We start from the raw sequence: 21105 nt of genomic DNA on the forward strand, positions 1-21105 counted from the left end.
GCTGACACGTGTGGTTACGGGTGGTTGCGAGCAGTCTGCCGGGCGAGTGTCGCTGGGCGACTTGTCAGTCGAGTTTGAAGTGTCATGTGAGCTGCATCGCAGAAGAGAATTGTAACTTTGTGTGCGGAAAAAATGATGATTTTGTGCTCCCAGCGGCCCATGGCGTGCGTGAGCTGGTAGTGCGGTGTACGGGAAACAGTGGCGAGTGGATCAGTGTGGCGGTGGACAGTGTCCAGGTGGTGTGGGAGTGAGATTCTCAGAGTGGTCTGATCCCGTCTCGGTGGCTGTTGTCGCCCCAGAGCAAGATGGCGGCCAGTCGGACCCGCATGCAGCAGAAGAACATTTCGTCGATTCTGTCGAAGCTGCACGGCGCCTTCTCCGAGGCGTGCGGCCCGCAGAAGCTGTCCACGGACAAGAAGACGCTGGACAAGACGTGGAAGCTCATGGACAAGGTGGTAAAGCTGTGCCAGCAGTCAAAGATGAACCTGAAGAACAGTCCGCCCTTCATCCTCGACATCCTGCCGGATACGTATCAGCGTCTCCGGCTCATCTACTCCAAGTACGAGGACCAGATGCACGTCCTCCACTCCAATGAGCACTTCAACGTCTTCATCAACAACCTGATGAGGAAGTGCAAGCAGGCTATCAAGTTGTTTAAGGAGGGCAAGGAGAAGATGTTCGACGAGAACTCCCACTACAGACGGAACCTCACCAAGCTCAGCCTCGTCTTCTCTCACATGCTGAGCGAGCTGAAAGCCATCTTCCCCAGCGGTCTGTTCGCCGGCGACCAGTTCCGGATCACCAAAGCGGACGCCGCGGACTTCTGGAAGAGCAACTTCGGAAACAGGTGAGTCTCCAATGCGTCCGGTACCGTTAACATCGGCTCGCCACCTTCCGAGGCACAGCTCAGTGGCACTCTTTCCACTGTAGAGTTGAGTTCTTGCCAAATTCCCGAGGACGCGACGCAGTTTCTTATCACTTCTAATCAGACATCAACTCTGAGTGCTTTTCATTTGCTATGGGCGAGTCGTAAAAGATTGAGCATCATAAAACACATTGATTTCCTATGTTTTGGGATCCTTTTCTTGCGCCTAATTCTCCCGTGTTGTCCATTAGAGGTATTTTTATGACCACGATAAGTGTCGAATGTTCTCTGTTCAGTCAATTCACTCAATTTTCAATGGGGAGAGAATTCAGTCACGTATTTGTCACATATTTTATTCGACGAGTTCTGCTTGGAAGGCGAGAAAGAGTCGCCATAAGGCTTTGCCCTACGCTGTGTTCTTTTCTTATTTATTATTATTCTCTTGCTATCGCGATTCTCTCTATCGGCAATGAATGAGAGGCCAGTGATCTCCCTCACTTAATTATCCACATGTCCATCGACTTGTCTTGCACTTCCAACGTCGGCTGCCCTCCCTCGGGGGGCAGCGAGAGAGAGAGAGACTGTCGATAGTGAATGAGGCGAGTTCTTTTCTTAAGCAACAACAGAGAGATTAGTTGCAGAAATTGTTGGAAATATTGGTCTATTAATAGGATACACAAATAGTCTGGGTAGAATTTGTTTGGTGTGAATGAAAGTGATTTTTGTTCACCTTTTTTCCACCCACTGATTGGCGCCTCTTGGGTATAAATACAGTTTTTTGCGTGGCTCTTTTAATGGCTCTCCACCTTTCTTTTTTCCACCGTACGTCCGGGAAAATTAAAAGGATACGTAATTTAATGGGAAGTCGGGGGAGGGGAGAGGAAATTTATGTCAGTGTTCGGGATTTATCGAGATGGTAACTCTGGTATTTAATTGCTCAAGTGCGGAACAGTGGCGTCTAAGTGTGTCAATATAATTTCACAATGAAATTCACAAACTTTGTTTCGTGATCGGCATATCTTCTTCGTATTTTTTCGCCTTATGCAAGCAGGAATACGCAATTTAGATTACAATTTGCCAATTCCACCCCGAGCAAAAAGTAATTCTACGCCACTGCGGGAAGGGTCTGTAAGAGGGTCGCTGAGGCTCTTAAAAAGCACCGTGTGTAAATTGAGATGGTGTCGGATGGAAAACAAATAGAGAAAATTACAGTCTTGATTGATTTGATGGGAAATAAAAGTTCAATGAAACATTTAATCCGTTACTTAAACTGAGTTTTCTCGATATTGCTAGGGTTTAAATTGAAATAATTGCGATTTATTGAGTGATGTTTGTATGACTTGACGAAATAGATTGGCTTCACACCATGCTCACATTTTGCACGGCAAAAGGTAGTGAATAAAGTGCCGCGGAGAGAGAGAGAAGTAACGGATGGGGAAGGAGAAAAAAAAACACAGTTCTCCGCATCACTAGCTTAGTCTGCATTGTGTCGTTGTGACTAAAATTTAATTATTCACGTGAACAATTGTTTTGAAGTAAAATATATTTGTGGATTCTGCAGTGCATTTTGCATTGTTTTTTTCTAGTTCGGGGCTTATGGGAAAAGGGTGACTGTGAAAATGAATTTCTTTCTGGGCGGTTCTTTGTCGGGTCGTGACAATGGATATTCATTATAAAAATGGTATTTATTTTTAGTACATGATAAGAAAATTAATATGAAATGAGAGAGGCGTTTATTATGGGGAAATTTCTGCGAGAAATGATAATGCTGAGCAGTATAATTAATTTGCTAAGCTCGGCACCTTCTCTTATATACATGTATTTTCATTCTATTGCCAATGAAAATGGATTCATTTGACGCTGGGTTCTAGAAAAAGCTTCTCTCTCTCTCTCTATGGAGATTACCAATAAAGCCTCCTTGAACTCTCCCACTTGCAGAACCTAATATAATCTCAAGCTGATTGTTCTATTATTATCTCCCACATAAAGTTCTATTGCAAATTAGAGTATTTCTACAGTAAAATGTCATGATTATTTCTTCTACAGAGATGACAAATTATTTCAGTAGCAAATTGCTGTTTACCCATGTACATAGCAATGCAAGAGTGATGGTTATTCTCACAAATTTCCTCAGCAATCTTGCTCATTTTCTAGTGGCAATGTTGTTTTGTTCACATCGCGTTTATCATAAAATATTCATCATGTTTTTCATACACTCTTTTATTATAATTCCAAGAGGAGTTATTCTTGTATTCATGTGTATTTTTTCCTTCGGTAAATACCATTTGAGATAATTCATAAATTGTATAAGCCTGTGAAGAGAAAAATATGCTGAATGATTTCAAGGTATGCCATATCAAATAATGTATTTCCTTCTTAGTCATTGCATTTTTCTCAGATGGTGTATAAATGTATGTCTTTTTCCCTATGCATTTCTTCTCGTTCAACCTCAACGCGGAGAACAGTGAGGTTGGCTTGAGAATAGAATTACATGATGCAATTGAGAGGAAAGGTTTTGTATTCACACAGCGATTGTTTTATCTGCTGAGATGAAGAAAAGGAGAAAAAATGCTCTTAAATTCAACCAATTTCTCAGAAAAGACGCCAAAGAAATGGCAAGAAAGTGAAAATCGATAGATATGGGTTGAGGAGCTTTTTGTTTGATGGTTGAAAATGCGATGTAGGGTGGAAAATCAACACTTATAGCATATCATAGTATTGTATAGATGCGTAGAGACTGGAAATCCGTGCTGATGCCGTTGGTGGGGGAGGAAAAACAATTTGGGAGGATTTGAAGGGGGATAACATTGTCGTAATATTATGTTGCATGTTGAAATGCAATTGGGAAATCCTATTGCAAATCTGCCTTTTGCATGCACTTGCTATTTATCATATTCCAAAAGGGGAAAAGTAGTGTTTTGAATTCCACAAGGGGCGGTTTTCACGGATCATTTCTATTCTATGCGCGGGAGTTTTGTGAAAAGTATGCTAAATCCTCAGGAGAATCCCTGAGAAGCATAAGCGATAAAGTTTTAGCATGTTTTTGTGCTATTTTTATTCTCTTCCTCACCTTTTTTTCTCTTGTTCCTTCAGCGAAGCTATTAGTCATTATTTTGGATACCACGATAAAGAAGAATAGAGACTTTGTGTATAAATATAGAATGGTAGATAAAAGGAAAGATTATTGATTGTTTGCTAATTTAAACAGTGGGGAACAGAAATTCCTTTGTAATCTTTTGGATTAAAAAAAAATAGAAGAGAAGAGAAAGCGCAAGGATGTGGAAATTGAGTGGAGTTACAGTGTGTTGTGCAAAAGTGAAGCATTTTCCTAACATTTTGTAAAAGGCATTCTCGAAATATTTCTTCTCGCACCAAACCATAATCTACCTCAACATAAACAAAGGTGACACCTCAATCCGATTAACTTAATATCAAAGAGTGAGAATGGCGGGACAAAACGGAGAGAAATGGTGTTTGCGACTGCAGAAGATCATACAAGCTGATTTTGACTTTTTCCACTTCACGGTAACATGCATTTATTTGGTAAATGATTCAGTAGTTTTGTTTTAATTTGTTCAGCTGGCGAGACGTCTTATCTCATTATTAGATACGTATTTTTTCTTATGTAATTCATTTTTTCCCAAACACGCAACTGTAGAACATCTGAGAGATGGCTATATGATGTTGATCGTCTGTGACTTTTTCACAGTCTTTTGCAAATTGGAAACTTTCAAAGCCTTTTTGTCGCACGTGTTCCTCATTTGGACAATGTAATTAATTTTTCAGTCTGCTGGATTTCTATTTTTCGACGCTGAACGCCTCTTTACTTTTCGCAAAGTTAGTGAAGAGAGAAGAGAGTGGAAAACCCTTTTCCGTCCTAATTATTCTCTCTTTCTGTGTAGGCAGTTGACCTATTTGAATTCAGTGTATTGAATATTAACCCCAATAATATATTCTTCCCTCATATATTGAGGGGTAAAGATAAAGCAATGATAATTCTAGATAATAAATGTTTAGTCCTTCCATATTTTCCAGTCGTTTTTTTTTAAATTGTGCTCATTTTCTGCCCCATCAGGTTCTACGTTTCTGTTTCCTTGAGGTCGCCTTTAGTAAAACTAAGGCAAGATTTATTTTGAGTCACAATAGTCTTATCGGGAGCAATCGATGTATTCAATTTTCTCTCATGGCCGTTCGTTTATTTATGGCAGAGAAAATCGGAAGTTATATACACTTTTACCTCTTTGTTTTCTCAGAGAAAAATCAGGCTAGATTTACTGAAATGCGTCGAGGAGCATGATTACGGTGATGACTGAACAGTGTGTTGTGTCTGCCTGTATAAAAGATGTGCTGTGTATATTTTATTTAGTTTCTGGCATTGTTGATTCCTTCGCCATGGCTTGGAAGATTTTCCCTCGTAACAAAGCGCTAAGGGGGATTTTCTCTGTCGCGCCGGAAGAGAATAAAAGGGCGCGGGGGGGATGGGGAGAAAGAAAATGTGGGTCATACGGAAAAGTTCCACATTTACACTCTTGACTGTTGGCTGCGGAGGGCGGAATAGCTGATGATCACTGGGATGAGTGCGAAAAGCTCATCATCGTGGAAAATGTTTTGTGCTTCTTCTTCCCATTTATCAATGGTTGCGAGGATGTGCTCCACTTCTTGTTGGCAGACACTAAACGCGATATGGGGATGTTGGACGCTTCCTCTAAGTATTGTACATTGGTGGCAGTGTGATAATTCCCTCAGGGTTTGTGCCTCTCTCACTTTTCATCAGCTAATCTTAATGCGAAGGATTCCACTTCTGGTGTATTGAAATGTAACTTAAACTGCGACGCTAAATGGATGAAAGCTCTCTCCTGAAATATACATTCAATTTCTGAAATGGGCGCAACAGAGCGAGAATGAAATAAGAGAAATGGTTCGTCGGGATGATTTGGCGAGTTGAACAGAGGGAAGATTAATGCTTCATTGTTGTCTTTTGGTTTGAGAATGAAATTTTCGGATGAATTGTATCGCCCAAAAGTGGTTCCAGCACAATTTATATGGATTATTCTTGTGCGGGTGAGAGAGTGAGCGAGAGAAGAACGGAGAAAGACACTGTCTTCTGTGTTGTCGGAGGGAAAATAAATAAATGTGAGAGTTTGAAAGTGTGATTCTGTGTAAAAGTTTTATTTTTGTTCAGCTCCTTTGTTGTGTGCGATTCTCTTAAAGCACCTGTCGATGTTTAACTCATTTAATTAAGTTAAATAAGTTTATTGCCTCTGGTTGTATGACACATGCCGCCACCCACGAAATTTTGTCGTGTATGCTTTATATATATTCTCCTATCACTTTTTATTGGCGACAGGAGAGGAAGATGTGTGTTGTTTTTCATTTGAATATTCTGTGAAGGATCTTGTGAGCTTTTTCGCCTAGGCTTGATATTGATTGACTGTGACAGGCAGCTTTGAAGGTGTGGGCCTCATCTGAAATATTTCAAGGCATTATGCTCTTCTTCTTTCAGTCTGTTGCCATTTCAGAGAGAATGGAAAGTGTGTAGAATTTTGCAAAGTCCACACAGGCGCATGGAAAAGTCTGCTTTCCTCAATGAATGTGCACGTGTGAGTGTGCCTTTGGTTGGAGTGCTCTAAATTAGAATTGACGCACTATTCTGGGTGGAGGAGGGGGAGAAGTGAAAAAAGGCACCCAGGAATGAGGTGTAGAGTGAGAGAAGCACGCGCGAGGATGAATGAATGAAATTTGGCGCGGAGGTGGAGAGAAGAGTGAAATGTGTGGAAGCTGACTGGCGCAATTTTAATCACACAATTAGACTACGGAAGTGTTCTTCCGGTCAATGTTGATGATTCAATGGCATGTCGAGAGATGCCGTGATGTTTTTTTTCGGTCAATTATCATCCACCCATTATCACTCCCACGCAAATCTTTCAATTCATCACCGCACGAGTGTGATTGATACTCTTGCCTTTCAGCCCTCATTCAGTCAAGATGTGAAATTTATTGGGTCGGATCTCTCAATTTGTGTCCAAAATATATACAATTAGTATTGATCTTGTCTTTAGTGGTGGATTAGGTGGAATATTAAATGGCAAATTTACAGGAACGATGCTATCCTAGGTGTTTAGTTTAAAAATGTAAATTTTGTAGGAATTGTGATTTCTGAAGAAAAAAAAAACACACACACATTCCCCAAACACCATGACTTGGGTTACCATTGACCGTGACTTTGTGACGGGAATAGAGGCGCCAGGAAGGGTACGCAACATTAATGTTTATCAATGTCATTTATCATTTTTTCCTCTGTGAATGCTTGAATATTTTCTCTTTGGGCAATGGTTGAAAAAGCCTATCTTTAATTATACACCACGCGCTTTTCCGTCTCACGTGGGGGGAATTTGTAATAGAAAAATCTCGCATCCCGATAAAATATGCGACACAGACAGAAGAGGGGGAGTATTTAAATGACTGTGCCCGGGGTTGGACGGAAAATTGTTTCCTAATACTCGTGTCGAAATAGCCAGAGGGGTTGCGAGAGGATTTTTGTCCAATCATGCGAAATTTATGGCCAAATCGGATCTGTGATCAATGGGAGAAGAGGTACATATAAATGAATGAGTGAGAAATAGCATTTTCCCTCCGTCTATGTGGACTGTTGTTGAGGCGCAGAAGGAATCTTTGGGTGGTGGCGGTATTATTTACTGGGCATGTAGCAGAAATTGTATGAATGGATGATAATGTGAGACGACCGGAAATAAATAGGGCGAGACCATTTTTTTCTCCTCCAGTGTCATTCATTGGATCAAACAGCTTCCACGGAAAAGCCAGTACAGAAGCTATTTTGTATGTGTGTCGAAAATACTGTAGTTCTTCTTCCACCCAGGGCACAATATAATTTTCTGGCGTATTGTTATTTATTACATTTGCGTCACATTCATAAATTTCTGTGCTGGCGAAATGATACATAAAACACACTGAGTGGCAAGCTTTCAGGGTTTTTTTTCAGTGTGTTCATGCCATCAGCAAATGGTATATGTGGTGAGGTTTTCATTGTGAAATTATTAAAACTTTTCTCTATGGACGAAAAGGTCAGTTGCAATTTGTGTGTCGGCAGAGGATGCAAAAAAGTGCACGTGATGTGGCGAATTATCACGTTGCAGATTTTCCACGATAGTGCTGAACTGCACGCAAAATATGGAAAAGTTTTCCAACTGTGCGGAATTACAAGGTTTCTAGATTTCCATCATCTCATTGACACATTTTCACAAACGAGGATTTCGCATGAGCTTGTGAAAATGGGGAATTTTCATGATTGTGGTTTTTGTTCTACTTAACCATGTGTTAATTGATTTGTTATTGCAGCGAATAAAGATGCTTAAAGTGGTATGAACTAACCTACATTGAGAGATGGAATTTCCTACTTTAGATTCTCTGTGCAATTAATAGGAAAAGTCAGTGCAGCAAAATTGACTAAACTCTGATGGATCTTTGGTCAGAGTTTTTGAGCATTCTGAATCCCAGTATCACAAGAGCTGAATTGAATGAAAGCTTATCAACATTATGCTGTTGCTTATTTGTGATCTCTGAACACGTTGCTTTCTAGCTGTGAGAAAGCAATTAGGAGATTGTCTTTGACTGAGAAGCCATACATATGAAAGGGTCGGTTGAGCAATTTGGGAAAACACTTCTTGTGGTGAAAATGGGAGAAGAAGAAAGTTTGAGTGGAAAATTTTCCGAGCAAGAGAAAAGTCTTTATTGAACTAATGAGGGTGATGATACAAGTGGCGAAAGTTGTTTTCATTCTCCTTGTTTTTCTTACATCCTTTCGTTCCCCCTCTGAATTCGCCACCATTGCGAAAATGTTGCTCCAGATGATTTTAAGTGTATATATTGAGTGCTGAGTGAGAAGGTATTATGTATCTTATGTGTTTCGTTATTATTATTTACTGCTCGAATTCACACAAATCCTCACCCTCACGAGTCGATGGGGGTTCAACTTTTGTAGTCTTGTCGAATTGTGTGCTGGTGGCATTTTAGAGACGGTCCTTTGACGAGGTGGAGCACCCGCGGAGAAAGTGAGAAGCATTCTACGGGGGTTTTCGCAGTTTTCATCTGAGCGAGACACAAACGATGGTGAAAAGACGTGATGATGGAGGGTTGAATGTGTGTGGAGAGATATTGTGTATAATAGGGAGTGGCGGAATCGCAGCTCCAAAGGGATACACGATGGGTTGAAATTTAATTCAGACACTTTCAGCAGTGAATTGGATTTATTCTCAATACATAGTGTGGTGATGTTGATCTTTCTTGTCAAAGTTTTCAATGTGGAGGGTTGACAAAGATTGGAGCTGCCAATGCTTGAGACATTTTGCCAAGGTTTTGGCCTAGAAGAGACCCTCATGAAGACAGACGAATCTGTTTACTATGGTTGATTAACTTAAGCTGATAAATAAGTTTTCGAGAGCCTGTGCTTGTGCGTACCATCGACAATCACTTGAGCCCATTTCCTATGTCATTGAAATTTTGTATACCTTGATGACATATTTTGCGACAAGGGTTCGCAATGAGTTTCTGTACGCTGTGTTACTCAAGTTAGTTGAGAGGGAAATTGAATTTAATCAATGACACACCCACGCTTTACTCCTCCCAAAGAGTTACTCAGTATATTCTCATAAAGACGAGTCTACGCGTTTTTCTGTACTACACATTTTCCAATAAACTTTCTTCCCGTCCCTCTTTAAACGCCACCAACACAGTACAGCTCAGGGACACTTTCAATTGAGAAATAAAGTTTTATGCCTTCACTGGCTTTGCTGCAAGTTAATGAAAGTGCTTGTGATTTAAATGTGTGCCACGAGAAAGGAATGAAAAAGGGAAATTTATTCAAAAGAATGTGTTATTGTCAATGATAGGGGAAAACTTCAACTATGAATAGTTAATTGATTGAAGAATTGATTTGTCTTGTTCTCTCTCCATCGCACTCTTTCAGAACCCATTTATCACTGGTGTGGCTGTGTTGTTTTCACAAAAATGACATGAGAAAGAATCTCTCAATAAATCCGAAAATGCTAATGCAAAATTAATAGCTCAATCATGGGATTATAATGGGTTTTTGCCTACAGTATAATGTGCTTTCGATGATATCGGGATTTATGAGATGTTGGAAAGAGTTTTCCACAGAAGGCAATTAGTGAAAATTGATTTTACAATGAAATTTTTCCTCCTTCTTTGCAGTACTCTAGTCCCATGGAAAGTGTTTCGGCAGGAACTCTCCAAAATTCATCCGATTTCTTCAGGCCTAGAGGCAATGGCACTTAAAACAACGATAGATCTAACGTGCAATGACTACATATCGAATTTCGAGTTTGATGTTTTCACGAGGTAAGTAATTTAAGATAAATTCAAGTTCTCAAGTTCTTCTTGCTTTGCCACGCATCATGGGAAAAAGGAGCAATTTGATAGAAAGATCTCTCAATAAGTATAACTGTGTGAATATGTTAATTGTGGGTAAAAATTGTACGCATATGATCTTTTTTCTCAGCTGCCTCTTTGCATTATAATGTCTTTTTTTTGCTATAGATGGAGTCAAGACCAATTTGCTTCGTTTTACTGTGGATAATTTTATTCAATTTCATACTCATACATCTTATATAAAAACACCCTTTTTATCAGTTCGCTTTTCCGCTAAGAGGAAATGACATTGTATATGAGAGATGAGGCGCAAAAAGGTGGCATTTTGTTAGTCAAGAGAGGTGTTTTTCTGTGTCAATTTTCATAATGGTAATGGAATACATGGAATAAATGTGTCAATTAGCATTTTATTAATGATACAGGTGTGTTTTCGATATCACTTTGTTATTTCATTGAGTAAATATTCCAGTCAATGCGTGGAGAGATGGTTGTTGGGAGAAAAATGTCAATAGAAACTAACCTAATGTATCTGTAAATTGTCTTTCTGTGTCAACAAATCATAAAGTATTCAGTAAATCTTTCTGTTCTGTGGAGGGATAGAAGAGAAGACAAATAAAAGAGGCAATTACCCACGTGTTTCAATCAAAATTGACAAATTCACCCTCTATTGATGGCAAAATAAATGTAATTATTGTAACTCAATTGGCGTCTTGGGGAGACTTTTGATGGTTAACTTTGCAAGACATCAACTGTCCGTGTTCTGATGCGATTGGCAGATTCACAAATTTTCTCTTATCGTCTGTGCCGTGTCGTTTTGGGGTAGAGCTTGTTCCAGCGTACGGCAGAAGTTGTAATTTGTGAATTTCAACCCCTGAGGCAATGACGACAAAAGATCAAAGTTGCTAAATTGCCCCGTGTATTTTGATTTCGAATTAGGTATACAATTTATACATTTTTACAATTTGTCGGCTGAGCGAATAAGAATGTTGCAAGCGATTGAAATCATATGATTTTGGAACAATTTATCTTCACCACGTCAACTAATATGCTTTATATTTTCTCCTTTTTCCAGACTGTTTCAACCGTGGAGTACACTGTTGAGAAATTGGCAAATTTTGGCTGTTACTCATCCCGGCTATGTTGCATTTCTAACATATGACGAGGTGAAGGCACGACTACAAAAGTATATTCACAAAGCGGGAAGTTATGTATTTAGGTGAGTGTCGGCTAGAACACATTCATAAGTGCGTATTTATATGATATTCGTAATTTTTTGCGTGATGCACAGAATAATTGCAGTACATCATTTGAATAGAATGATGCAAAACGTTATTCTCTTTAGGTCGGAAAATTGTTATGCTTGTCGTGTGATAAACTTTAATAGGTGTTTCTATCCAATTTAATGTTCGTAATCGTCATATGATATTCACCTGAACGATACAGTATTTAGAGAGAGAAATGATGTTTTCCTAACGTTGTTGGAAATAATGGAATTTCGCTTGGTATTTCGCCAAGACGTTTTATTATCATGCAGATTCAGTGAAAATCGTCATTAGCGTTGATGATTAGTTTTAGAGTAATCGTCAATTTTTACCACTTCAAAGGTCGGCAAAATCAATTAAGCAAATTTATTTGATTGATAATGAAAATGGAAAATGGCATGCAAATCTTGGATATTCATCGATTTCATTAAACGTTATATTGTTATTGATAAAAGTGAGGATTTATGAGTTTTGTTAATTCACTCTATCTTCGATGAGTTGTGAAACTTCCTTTATCACTGCATCCGTTTTGTCAATGAGTCGTGTGCGGTTTTTTTTGGGTTCCATTTCGTTTGAGCCCATATGGAGATTTTTGTTTTATTGCTTAACATTCTAAAAATCACTTTTGTCAATTAACAATCAGTAAAACGGTCGGGAATGATGTTTTAAAAATTGATAATGCATCCATAATGTTCCACCTACGTGGAGAGAGTCTCATAAACAGTTGATTATTTTCTTTATCGCATCTTATCTCATTCGCTCCTTCGAAATATTTCACTTTCAGAGGGAGAGAGAAATTGATACGCGGCGTTATGTAATTCCTCCGATAAATAACCTTTCATTATGACTCTTTGCTCGTATTTCGAAATGCTCTCTAAAGTGGTTTTTTCTTCATTCACGGTGCGAGCGTTGTGTTTTTTTCTCTCTCGCAATGATACGATTGAGAAGTGGAGGAAGGAAGGAAGACCCACGCGATGTCTCTAGTTGACAACTTCCATTGATTTTGGAATGTGTTTTGTTAAATTTATACTTTAAAGAAAGATGCCACAGTGAAATTACTCACGTACGCATCGGACAAGGCTTATATTGGAGGCGTGGAGTAATAAAGTAGGATGAGGGCTTTATGATAATGAAATGTGCAACACATTGACCGCATTTGGTGGGCAACGTGACATGGAAAACACTCAGTAAAATAATATTTTAATAAGGACAGAAAGTCTCTCTCTATTGTTTTTGATCATATCGATTGATTGATTGATTGATGGCAAAATCGCCGTAAAAAGTCAATGCGAAGATTTCACTTGAAAACTTTTTTTGGGTTTCAATTAATTTATTCAAAATGCCTGTTTTGAATGATGATGATGATGATGATGTGTCTCGATGAAACTTATATGGTACATTATTTTAGGCAAATATTTTATAAGTTTTCTAGCAAAAAAAAGCAAAATGTGAATAGAGGAGAATGTTAAACTCGCGCTCTGATGGAGTTTTGTGGTAATTTTTGCAATGAATTTTATATTGATTTTTCAAGCCAATTTTCCGTGGGGGGCAAAAGTTGAACTTTTAAATGGCAAATTGTGTTTGCTTTTCACATTATAGCTTCAAATAAAAGAGTCGCTATATACAATTGTTGAGCATGATTATGCGTATATGTGTTGGGTTCATTGTGGAGAGAATATTGCCGAGTGGAAAATGTTAATTCTTCCAGTTGGGAAGCAATTTTCACGGTCATCATGGTATGAATAGATGGGAGAATGCGCATGATTATTATGCATTTGATAATGCTGAATACAAATCATATGATTGGGTAATTGGATAATTTTGTATGCCTAATGTAACTAATGACTTTTGCAATGGTAACGATGCTTGGAACAGAGTTTACTGTCATTTTTCGATTTATATTCCTTGTGTATAACATGAAATTAGCTTGAAATTGTTACAAGATAATTAGATTTCCCGTGAAAATCTGCGAAATATCACCCTCGTGAAGAGAGAGCATCATACTGAAAGTCATTAAACGTTGCTAAAGCAATTCTATCAGAAAATTAATTTATATGGCATTTTAGAAATTGGGTGGAAGTACTTTACTTAAGGGAAATTTCTTCCCTCAACGTGACGAGAAAATAATGAAATACACTCGGGAGAATGTATGAAAAATGAGATGAAATCGTATGATTCAGAAATTCTTCTTTCCCTTTCAACTACATATATACTTAAACAACAACGCCTACATTTTTGTAATAAATATTTGAAGGCGATGGCGAAGAAGAATGTGTGTTAACAATAAAGGTTGTCAACTCTCTTCTGCCTGTCTATTCAGGTGATAATAGACAAATATACTGATGTTCTTGCGCCCTTTCTCCATCAGGTTATCGTGTACTCGATTGGGCCAGTGGGCGATAGGTTATGTGACGGCGGAAGGTGAAATTCTTCAAACTATACCTCAGAATAAATCCCTCTGTCAGGCACTTTTGGATGGGCACAGGTGAGCGTCGTGAATAGATGGATTTTTTCTCTTTTCTTCCCTGAAGGAGAGAATGAATGGAATCTTTGTCTTACAGAGAGGGATTCTACTTGTATCCAGATGGACGACTCACAAATCCGGACTTATCCTTCGCTGTGCAGAGTCCAATGGAGGATCATATAACTGTGACACAAGAACAATATGAACTTTATTGTGAAATGGGTAAATATTGTCTTATTCAATTTATCTTTATTTTTAATTTTTCTCCTCCGCAATGCGAAAAAATGAAGAAGGTTATATATATATATATTTTTTTTAAAGAGAGTAGAGAAGGAAAGAAAACCTCGGGTGGTAACCTTCGTGACGAAAATCATTTGTGGTCAGAGTTGAGATAATTTTCTGTGACAATTTTGTGTATAAGAGCTTAGAAATGCTACGTAATTTATCTGGTAAACAGCAAAATCTCATCAACTCTGATGGCCATTCGCAATATGCTGGGAAATATTAAAGAAGGAGAAAATGTAATTCTTTCTCTGTGCGAGTCTCGGAGGATATATTTTCTCAAGAATTATTCATAAATTTTTTTGTCCAAATTTGAGATGAAATAAGATATTTGATTTCCCTTTTCTCTGCCCACACTTCCTTTCGCAGGAAGCACATTTCAACTGTGCAAAATCTGTGCGGAGAATGACAAGGACATTCGCATAGAGCCGTGCGGGCACTTGCTCTGCACGCCGTGCTTGAATGCGTGGCAAGTAGACTCGGAGGGGCAGGTGAGTGTCAAAGATGACCAGAGGTTTGGGTGAAATGGGACATGAAATAATGGGGAATGTTTTAATTTCAACCCCCGCAGGGATGTCCATTCTGTCGGGCGGAAATTAAGGGCACGGAGCAGATTGTTGTGGATGCCTTTGATCCGCGGAAGCAGCACAATAGGAATTCGGCAAATGGGAAGCAACAGAACATCGATGATGACGACACTGAGGTACTTTAGAAAGGCACGATATAATTATGAGAGAGAGAGAGAGAAATTAATAGGGAAAAAGAATCAGTGAAATGTTCTTTCTGTTTGTTTAATCGTAATTTTAATTCTCTTATTTTCTCTTTTTTTTGTCTGTAATTTAAAACTAAAGATGAATGATAACGAAATGTGTTCTCATGTTAGTTTAGTAATCTTCCGTTTTGCGCAATGCAACTTCTGCTATTTAACGGAAAAAGAGAGAGAGATTGTTTTCTGCAGTTTCTTGTATTGCAATTGCCTCACTTGTGAATATTTATTTTAGAACAATCACTGACTTAGAAATTGTTTCTTTATTATTATTACTCTTCTAATGGAATTTGAATGTTTGCTCAAGTGAAAAGTGTGGCAAAAGTATAGCACGATTTGTTGTATTCAATAATGCATTTTCTCTTTTAATTTAATAATTGTTTTGCAATATTATTTCACACCCGTAATTGATTGAATCACCCATAAAACTCACACAGTTACTTTAATGACGGAATTTCTCTTTAACAACAAAAAAGTTAATCCTATATCACACCCACAATTTCAACAACTTGAGAAATGTTGGCATGATTTTCGATGCGTATGTTTACTTCATTGCTGAAATGTTGCACTTTTTCACATATATATATATTTATATGTGTATTTTGTAATATTATATTCGTATTATCACTGAAATGACGATGAATTTGCTTTAAGTTTAAAATTTCACTCTACGTAATTACTTACTGTAAAATGAATCCTAGTCTTAATTGATGAAAAGTGACGAAGAATAAGCAATTCCCAAGTGAGAGGGAGAAAGAGAGAGTAAATTCGATAGTGAAAAGTTGTGAAATTGGTAATTTTGCATTCCCATATAAAGTTGTGAGTCACATCTGAATTAGTAATTGTTGAGACAGTGAGTTTAAAAGAAGTGATCATGCAATATAACACGCAATGGTCTTCATTTGAGTGATTTTCAGTTTGTAAATTATTCCCCATTTGAACTGAAGTGCGCATGATGCTTGTAATTTCAGCAATTATATGGAATTCATGGACTTTTTTCTCCATTATGTTATGTTCTTGCTAGAGTTCTCACCTGATTCACACGAAATTATTTTATTGAGCTTGCTTTATTGATGAACTCTTGATGGTCATAAGGCGAAACGAGGTGCGGATTAGAGGGAAAAGGCTATGAATTGGTGATTTTGTGGCATCTTCTGAACTAAACATAGGTAATCTAGTATGAGAAGGTTGACTATTGATATTTAGATTTATTCAAATAGCCTCTTTTGGGCTAATTAACGCTGATTTACAGATCTAATTGGGAAGATATATAGATCATGGGCATTTTATTGCTTTATGATTGTGTGTCCATAAATTTATAGTCAAGAAATTGTGTTTAGAATATAAATTTGCTATTTTTTATGATGAAACATAGATTTTTTGTGGGGTAATCAATGTTGAAAAATCGAAGAAATCTCGCAAACACCCACCTTCTCATTAACTTAACAACATCGAATGCTTATCAATGTTCTCTCTGTTTTATGGCAAACACATAACATTTCAATTTAGGGTCGTAAATTTAGTTGTGCAGCCATAATCAGAATTCACTTGACACTTCAGGGCTAACTTTTAGCAATTTCTCTTTCGCATTCTATTTATGAGTTTCTATCACTTTGAAGTCAAAGTTTTATGAAATAGTTTCGTGGATGCAATTTTCAGGTGAATTGAGAAACTTTCATTGGGTTTTTCTCCATCCTTGGCGTGTTGGTGTTTTTCTTTGATGGACAAATTGAGTGTTTCCTTATATTTATTTTATTTAATTCTCTCATGAGAAAGAGGTATTTCTGAATAAGTGTAATGATTATAATAATAGAGATGTATGAAACTTTTGTGATTTATTTTATGACATTTTATAGAGTAATCCTGAGTAATGAATTCTTTAGTCTATAATAGCATTAGAATGATATTCTTCACTGTAATGCCTCTGTAATTCCACTCTTTTTATTATTAGATTTGTAGGAAAGGAGAAATGATAGATTAGTTATGAAAGTGATTGCTAATTGTGGACGATTTACTCTGTGCCTCCCATCTTTGAAATTTGTCTTGTATAGTCGATTTGGGAGGATTAGCGTAAGGTGGAAACAAATAAATACGTATAGCATTAGGTTCTAAATGAAATTAAATATAATTTATTGTGTAGGCGATTGTTGAAAATGAGATGCATATATACGGAAAGAAGGCAGAAATATAATGTGAAGAAATAAATCATCTTTCCCATGGTTGGATACTTCATCGGGGCTGTCTGTGTGTGGAGTGGAAATTGGGAGATTTATGGGGCAGAGTCTCGTGCAGGAATTAACGTTTTTTTCGCCTTTGCTGTTTTGTTCTGGGACGACCGTCAAGATGGGGAGGAAGAGTTGGGGAAAAATTTGGTGCTTCTCTGTGTTTTGTACTATCGTTCTATATAATACAATATATCTTGTGTGTTTGTGAAGCATGAAAATTTGTGCTTTTCTGTGTATTCTCTGCACTCTCTGTATCCTTGCTGTTCATGGTTGAATTGTTGATCGTCTGTAGGCGAGTGATTTTCTTGGTCTCTCTTGCAGGATTTGGGGGACTTTAACATCGCCACGTCGTCACTGCATGCACTCAGCAATAGTTTGTCGCGCACAGAGAAGCAGAGTCCGCACTCGTCGCCGCGGATGCCGCGGAAGAGCACAACCTCCTCCTCGTCGTCGTGCTCCTCGGCCTCTTCGGCCACCAGCACGCAGCATCACTTTGATCTGTATGCGGGGCAACCGAGTCACTCAGGTGTGAACGGCAGTCCGGGCGTGAATGGCGTGGCGTGCACCAGCAAGTCTAGTCGCAGTGGGAGTAGTGGATCACTGCAAGCGCACAATCCCAATAGGATGAGCGCTCCGACGATCTCCAGCGCCGCCATGGCGCCGGTCGGCAAGATCCTGCACAAAGCACTGTCCTCAGATCCGAGTGCGGCACTAGTGGAGGCTGCGCCGCCACTGCCGCCCCGAAAATCCTCCCCGGGCATTGATCAGGTGTCCACGAGAAAGTCCCCGGCGGCATCTAGTCTCATCCAGTTGTCGCCTGACACGCCGACGGCCAGCACTTCGGCCGCTGCGGAGACCATCACGAGCTGCTGTGATCTGGAAGTGCCGCGAACGTGTGCCCCGCCAGTTCCCAGGCACCAAGCCAATCCCGTGGACACGCTGGCGGAAGACCTGACGATGCACGTGACGGTGCAAAAGGAGGAGGATGTTCCCGAGGATGAGGGTGTAATTGTGGGTCCGGCAGAAACCATCTCAGGTATCATTGACACTCGTCCGCTGGAGGCCAGAAAGCCCATCTCCGTGCCGCCGGATCGGGGGAACAACCTCTATCAGCTGAAGACGACACAAAATCACACGCGACATCAGTCCCTGCCTATGAACACGACCACGAAGAGTCCCACGCCAGCCAAGTCCGTCACGATGGCTCAGCTGTGTCAGCCCAGGACCGCCGTGACGACGACAGCGGCCGGCGGCGCGGAGTCTCAGCGCCAGGCGATCCTCTATGAAAATGTGACAATCAGCAAAGACTGCAATGTGCCATATGAGAACATCAACCTCGAGTATATTGCGCGATTGGTGAACGAGGGCTACTCCAAAGAGAACGCAATAACCGCCCTGGGCATCTCGCGGAACAACATCGAGATGGCATGCGACATCCTCCATGAGTTTGTGGCCAAGAGCGGTGTGTGAAGCTCTTGTGTGGGGCATAAGGCAGCTGTCGCGTGAGCTCTTCTCACGGCAAACAATATAAAAGGTATTCACTTGAGACTTACGAGGCAGGAGAGGATTTGCGCTATACAGGAATTATATACTCACTTTCATAACTCTACTTCAAAGAAAAATGTGGACCGATGGCAGGATGCAACAAAGCAATAGACGATATACTTAAAGACTTTTCGATGACATTTAGTGGGAGATATTCCTCTATGTAAGGATTTGCTTATTTCTGATGATTTCCAAGGAGGCCGAGAGGAATGCATCAGAAGTTGTGACTCATGGATACAAAGGACAGACTCATTTCTGGCATTGAAATAGCAAAATGATATCTGAAGAGGTTTATTTTGAATACAAATTAAAGGCAAAATTCTAGACAATATTAGTCGGTTGAGAAAAACACTCTATTCTTCTCTTAACACATGAAAAATCGAATGTCTCGTCCCTTGAGATGCTTCGCCCACTCGTGTCTATTCCAAGCAAGGACAGACACTGAAAATGTGAGTAAAAAGTCTCAAGCCTGCGAAATTTCCTTGCGTGTTGATCTTAAAACCAACAATGCAGCAAATTAACCAGCATTTTGGCTAATTCAGCCCCACTTAGTCATGGAAAAGGGCACAATCCAATCAGTTATCAGAATTGAGAAGGAAATTGCTTTTTCTCCCCTCAAAAACCTCATGTCTGATCATGAGATTTAACTGGACTCTGAGTATTAAACATGAATCTATTGGAAGTTCCTCTTCATGAAATGAATATTAAGCACCAGAAAGTTTCATGGATGAACTACACTGGGAGAATCCATGAGTCTTCCGTTGCCTGATGAATTCCTCTTCCTCGAACCAAAGTATCCTCTTGGGTGAATTCTGCAAGCACTCTTCTCTCGCATGTTTGCGCTGGAGACTCGATGAATGTGTGCGACAAGAGGGGCAAAAGTACATATCACAACATAATATTTGCACGTAAAAATTCTCTGTTTTATTGCCGAATTGCTGAACAATGAAGATGATAGTCTGACGAAGGGATACGCAAAGTCAGGGAAATACGTAACAAGAGATACTGAAGGAGTGTGTTGAATATAGAATGCAAACAATATTTAATGATATTGCGAAGGAGTGAAGTCAAACTTGGTGATTAATTTAGGCTGAATGGAAGTTTTACACAACACAAAACTCACTTCTCACCCACTCAACTTTCGACCGTAGAGACAACACATTTGTGGCTCCGAAAAAGTTCATGGGAAAGTTGCAACTCTGCCCTCGAGGGTGGGAAATTGGGTGTGTTGGGAGGAAAATGCGATGATGATACGCAGAAACTTGGAGTTTTTTGATAGTCAAAGTGGATTCTTTCTTCTTTTCTATAATCACTCTAATGATAAATATTTAGGAGGTATAAAATGAATGGGCGGAGTGGATAAAATTGTATATTTTTTTACGCAGAAAATAAAACAACAAATCACGCAACTTTTCATTTTGCCCATCATCGACCGCGCGTTGATGATGGTGATTTTGTCAAGGTGAAATTAAGAGAAAAAAAACGGCAAGAAGGGAAAGTTCGCATGGGAGACTATATATTGAATAGCCAAGGTATATAGAGAATGCAGAGGAGCAATTGAGAACAAAAGAGAAATTATATTTATACTCTTATATAGGATTTTTCACAATATAATGTTAAAATTCATTTTCAGAGTTTTGATGTTCATTTACACTGGAAGTTTGGGGAGGAAAAAAAGGAACTAGAGATATGAGGCATAGATGCAAAGATTTCTTTTCATTCTTAGATAGATTTCTAATTTATCTCGTCTGTATATTTTGCAATTTAGTCGTTTGTACATTTTTCCCCGCGGGGAGCGCGAGATAAATCAATTTGTATAATTTATTGCGATGCAACAGATGGGGAGAGAATAGCAGTAATCAAGTCCTTAAGATTATAATTCACAGAAATAATTATTGAAATTGTCCTAAGAATCTTATTAGATATTTCAATCAGGAAGTTCATTAGACATTAAGTGAGCGAAGAGAAGGACGAAAAGAGAGAGAGAGAGAGACAGAGAGAATGATGTATAATATTAATGAAGCTTAATAAATTATTAGATGGGAAATGAGTGTGATTTTACTCCCATTTCGCGCTTTATTTCGCCATCAGAAAGGCTGTTTCGGGCAGATGCGCACCAGTGGAATGAGGAATTCACGGAATTCTCCACTTCAATTTGCGTCGCGGTTCACCTTTTAAGGATTTTCTGCAACAAGACTTATTTATTGATATGCTTTTTGCACAAAAGGCAAGACTTTCCAGGTAACACAATTGTTGTTGTTTTTTTCGTCCTCTGCAAAGAAAGCTAATTT

General features: G+C 39.0%; 1 protein-coding gene across 1 annotated transcript; it reads left to right on the top strand.

The window, feature by feature from the left end:
* Positions 1 to 87: 87 nt before the first annotated feature.
* LOC132259530 (E3 ubiquitin-protein ligase CBL) lies at positions 88 to 20855 on the top strand. The gene is made up of 8 exons (XM_059757197.1): positions 88 to 847; positions 10094 to 10240; positions 11343 to 11486; positions 13901 to 14017; positions 14094 to 14218; positions 14648 to 14769; positions 14850 to 14981; positions 17591 to 20855. Exons 1-8 carry the CDS (start codon positions 306 to 308, stop codon positions 18737 to 18739), a joined length of 2478 nt encoding a protein of 825 aa, XP_059613180.1. The 5' UTR covers positions 88 to 305; the 3' UTR covers positions 18740 to 20855.
* The last annotated feature ends 250 nt before the right edge of the window (positions 20856 to 21105 follow it).

The sequence above is a fragment of the Phlebotomus argentipes genome, unplaced genomic scaffold (genome assembly GCF_947086385.1).
Source record: "Phlebotomus argentipes unplaced genomic scaffold, Phlebotomus argentipes genome assembly scaffold_18, whole genome shotgun sequence".
NCBI lineage: Eukaryota > Metazoa > Arthropoda > Insecta > Diptera > Psychodidae > Phlebotomus > Phlebotomus argentipes.

What these genes read in the sequence shown, in the direction of transcription:
- LOC132259530 (XM_059757197.1), top strand. Translation starts at nt 306, where the DNA reads ATGGCGGCCAGTCGGACCCGCATGCAGCAGAAGAACATTTCGTCGATT. An exon ending in AAGAGCAACTTCGGAAACAG is followed by an intron (nt 848 to 10,093) that starts GTGAGTCTCCAA and finishes CCTTCTTTGCAG; the next exon opens with TACTCTAGTCCCATGGAAAG. An exon ending in GCGGGAAGTTATGTATTTAG is followed by an intron (nt 11,487 to 13,900) that starts GTGAGTGTCGGC and finishes TTTCTCCATCAG; the next exon opens with GTTATCGTGTACTCGATTGG.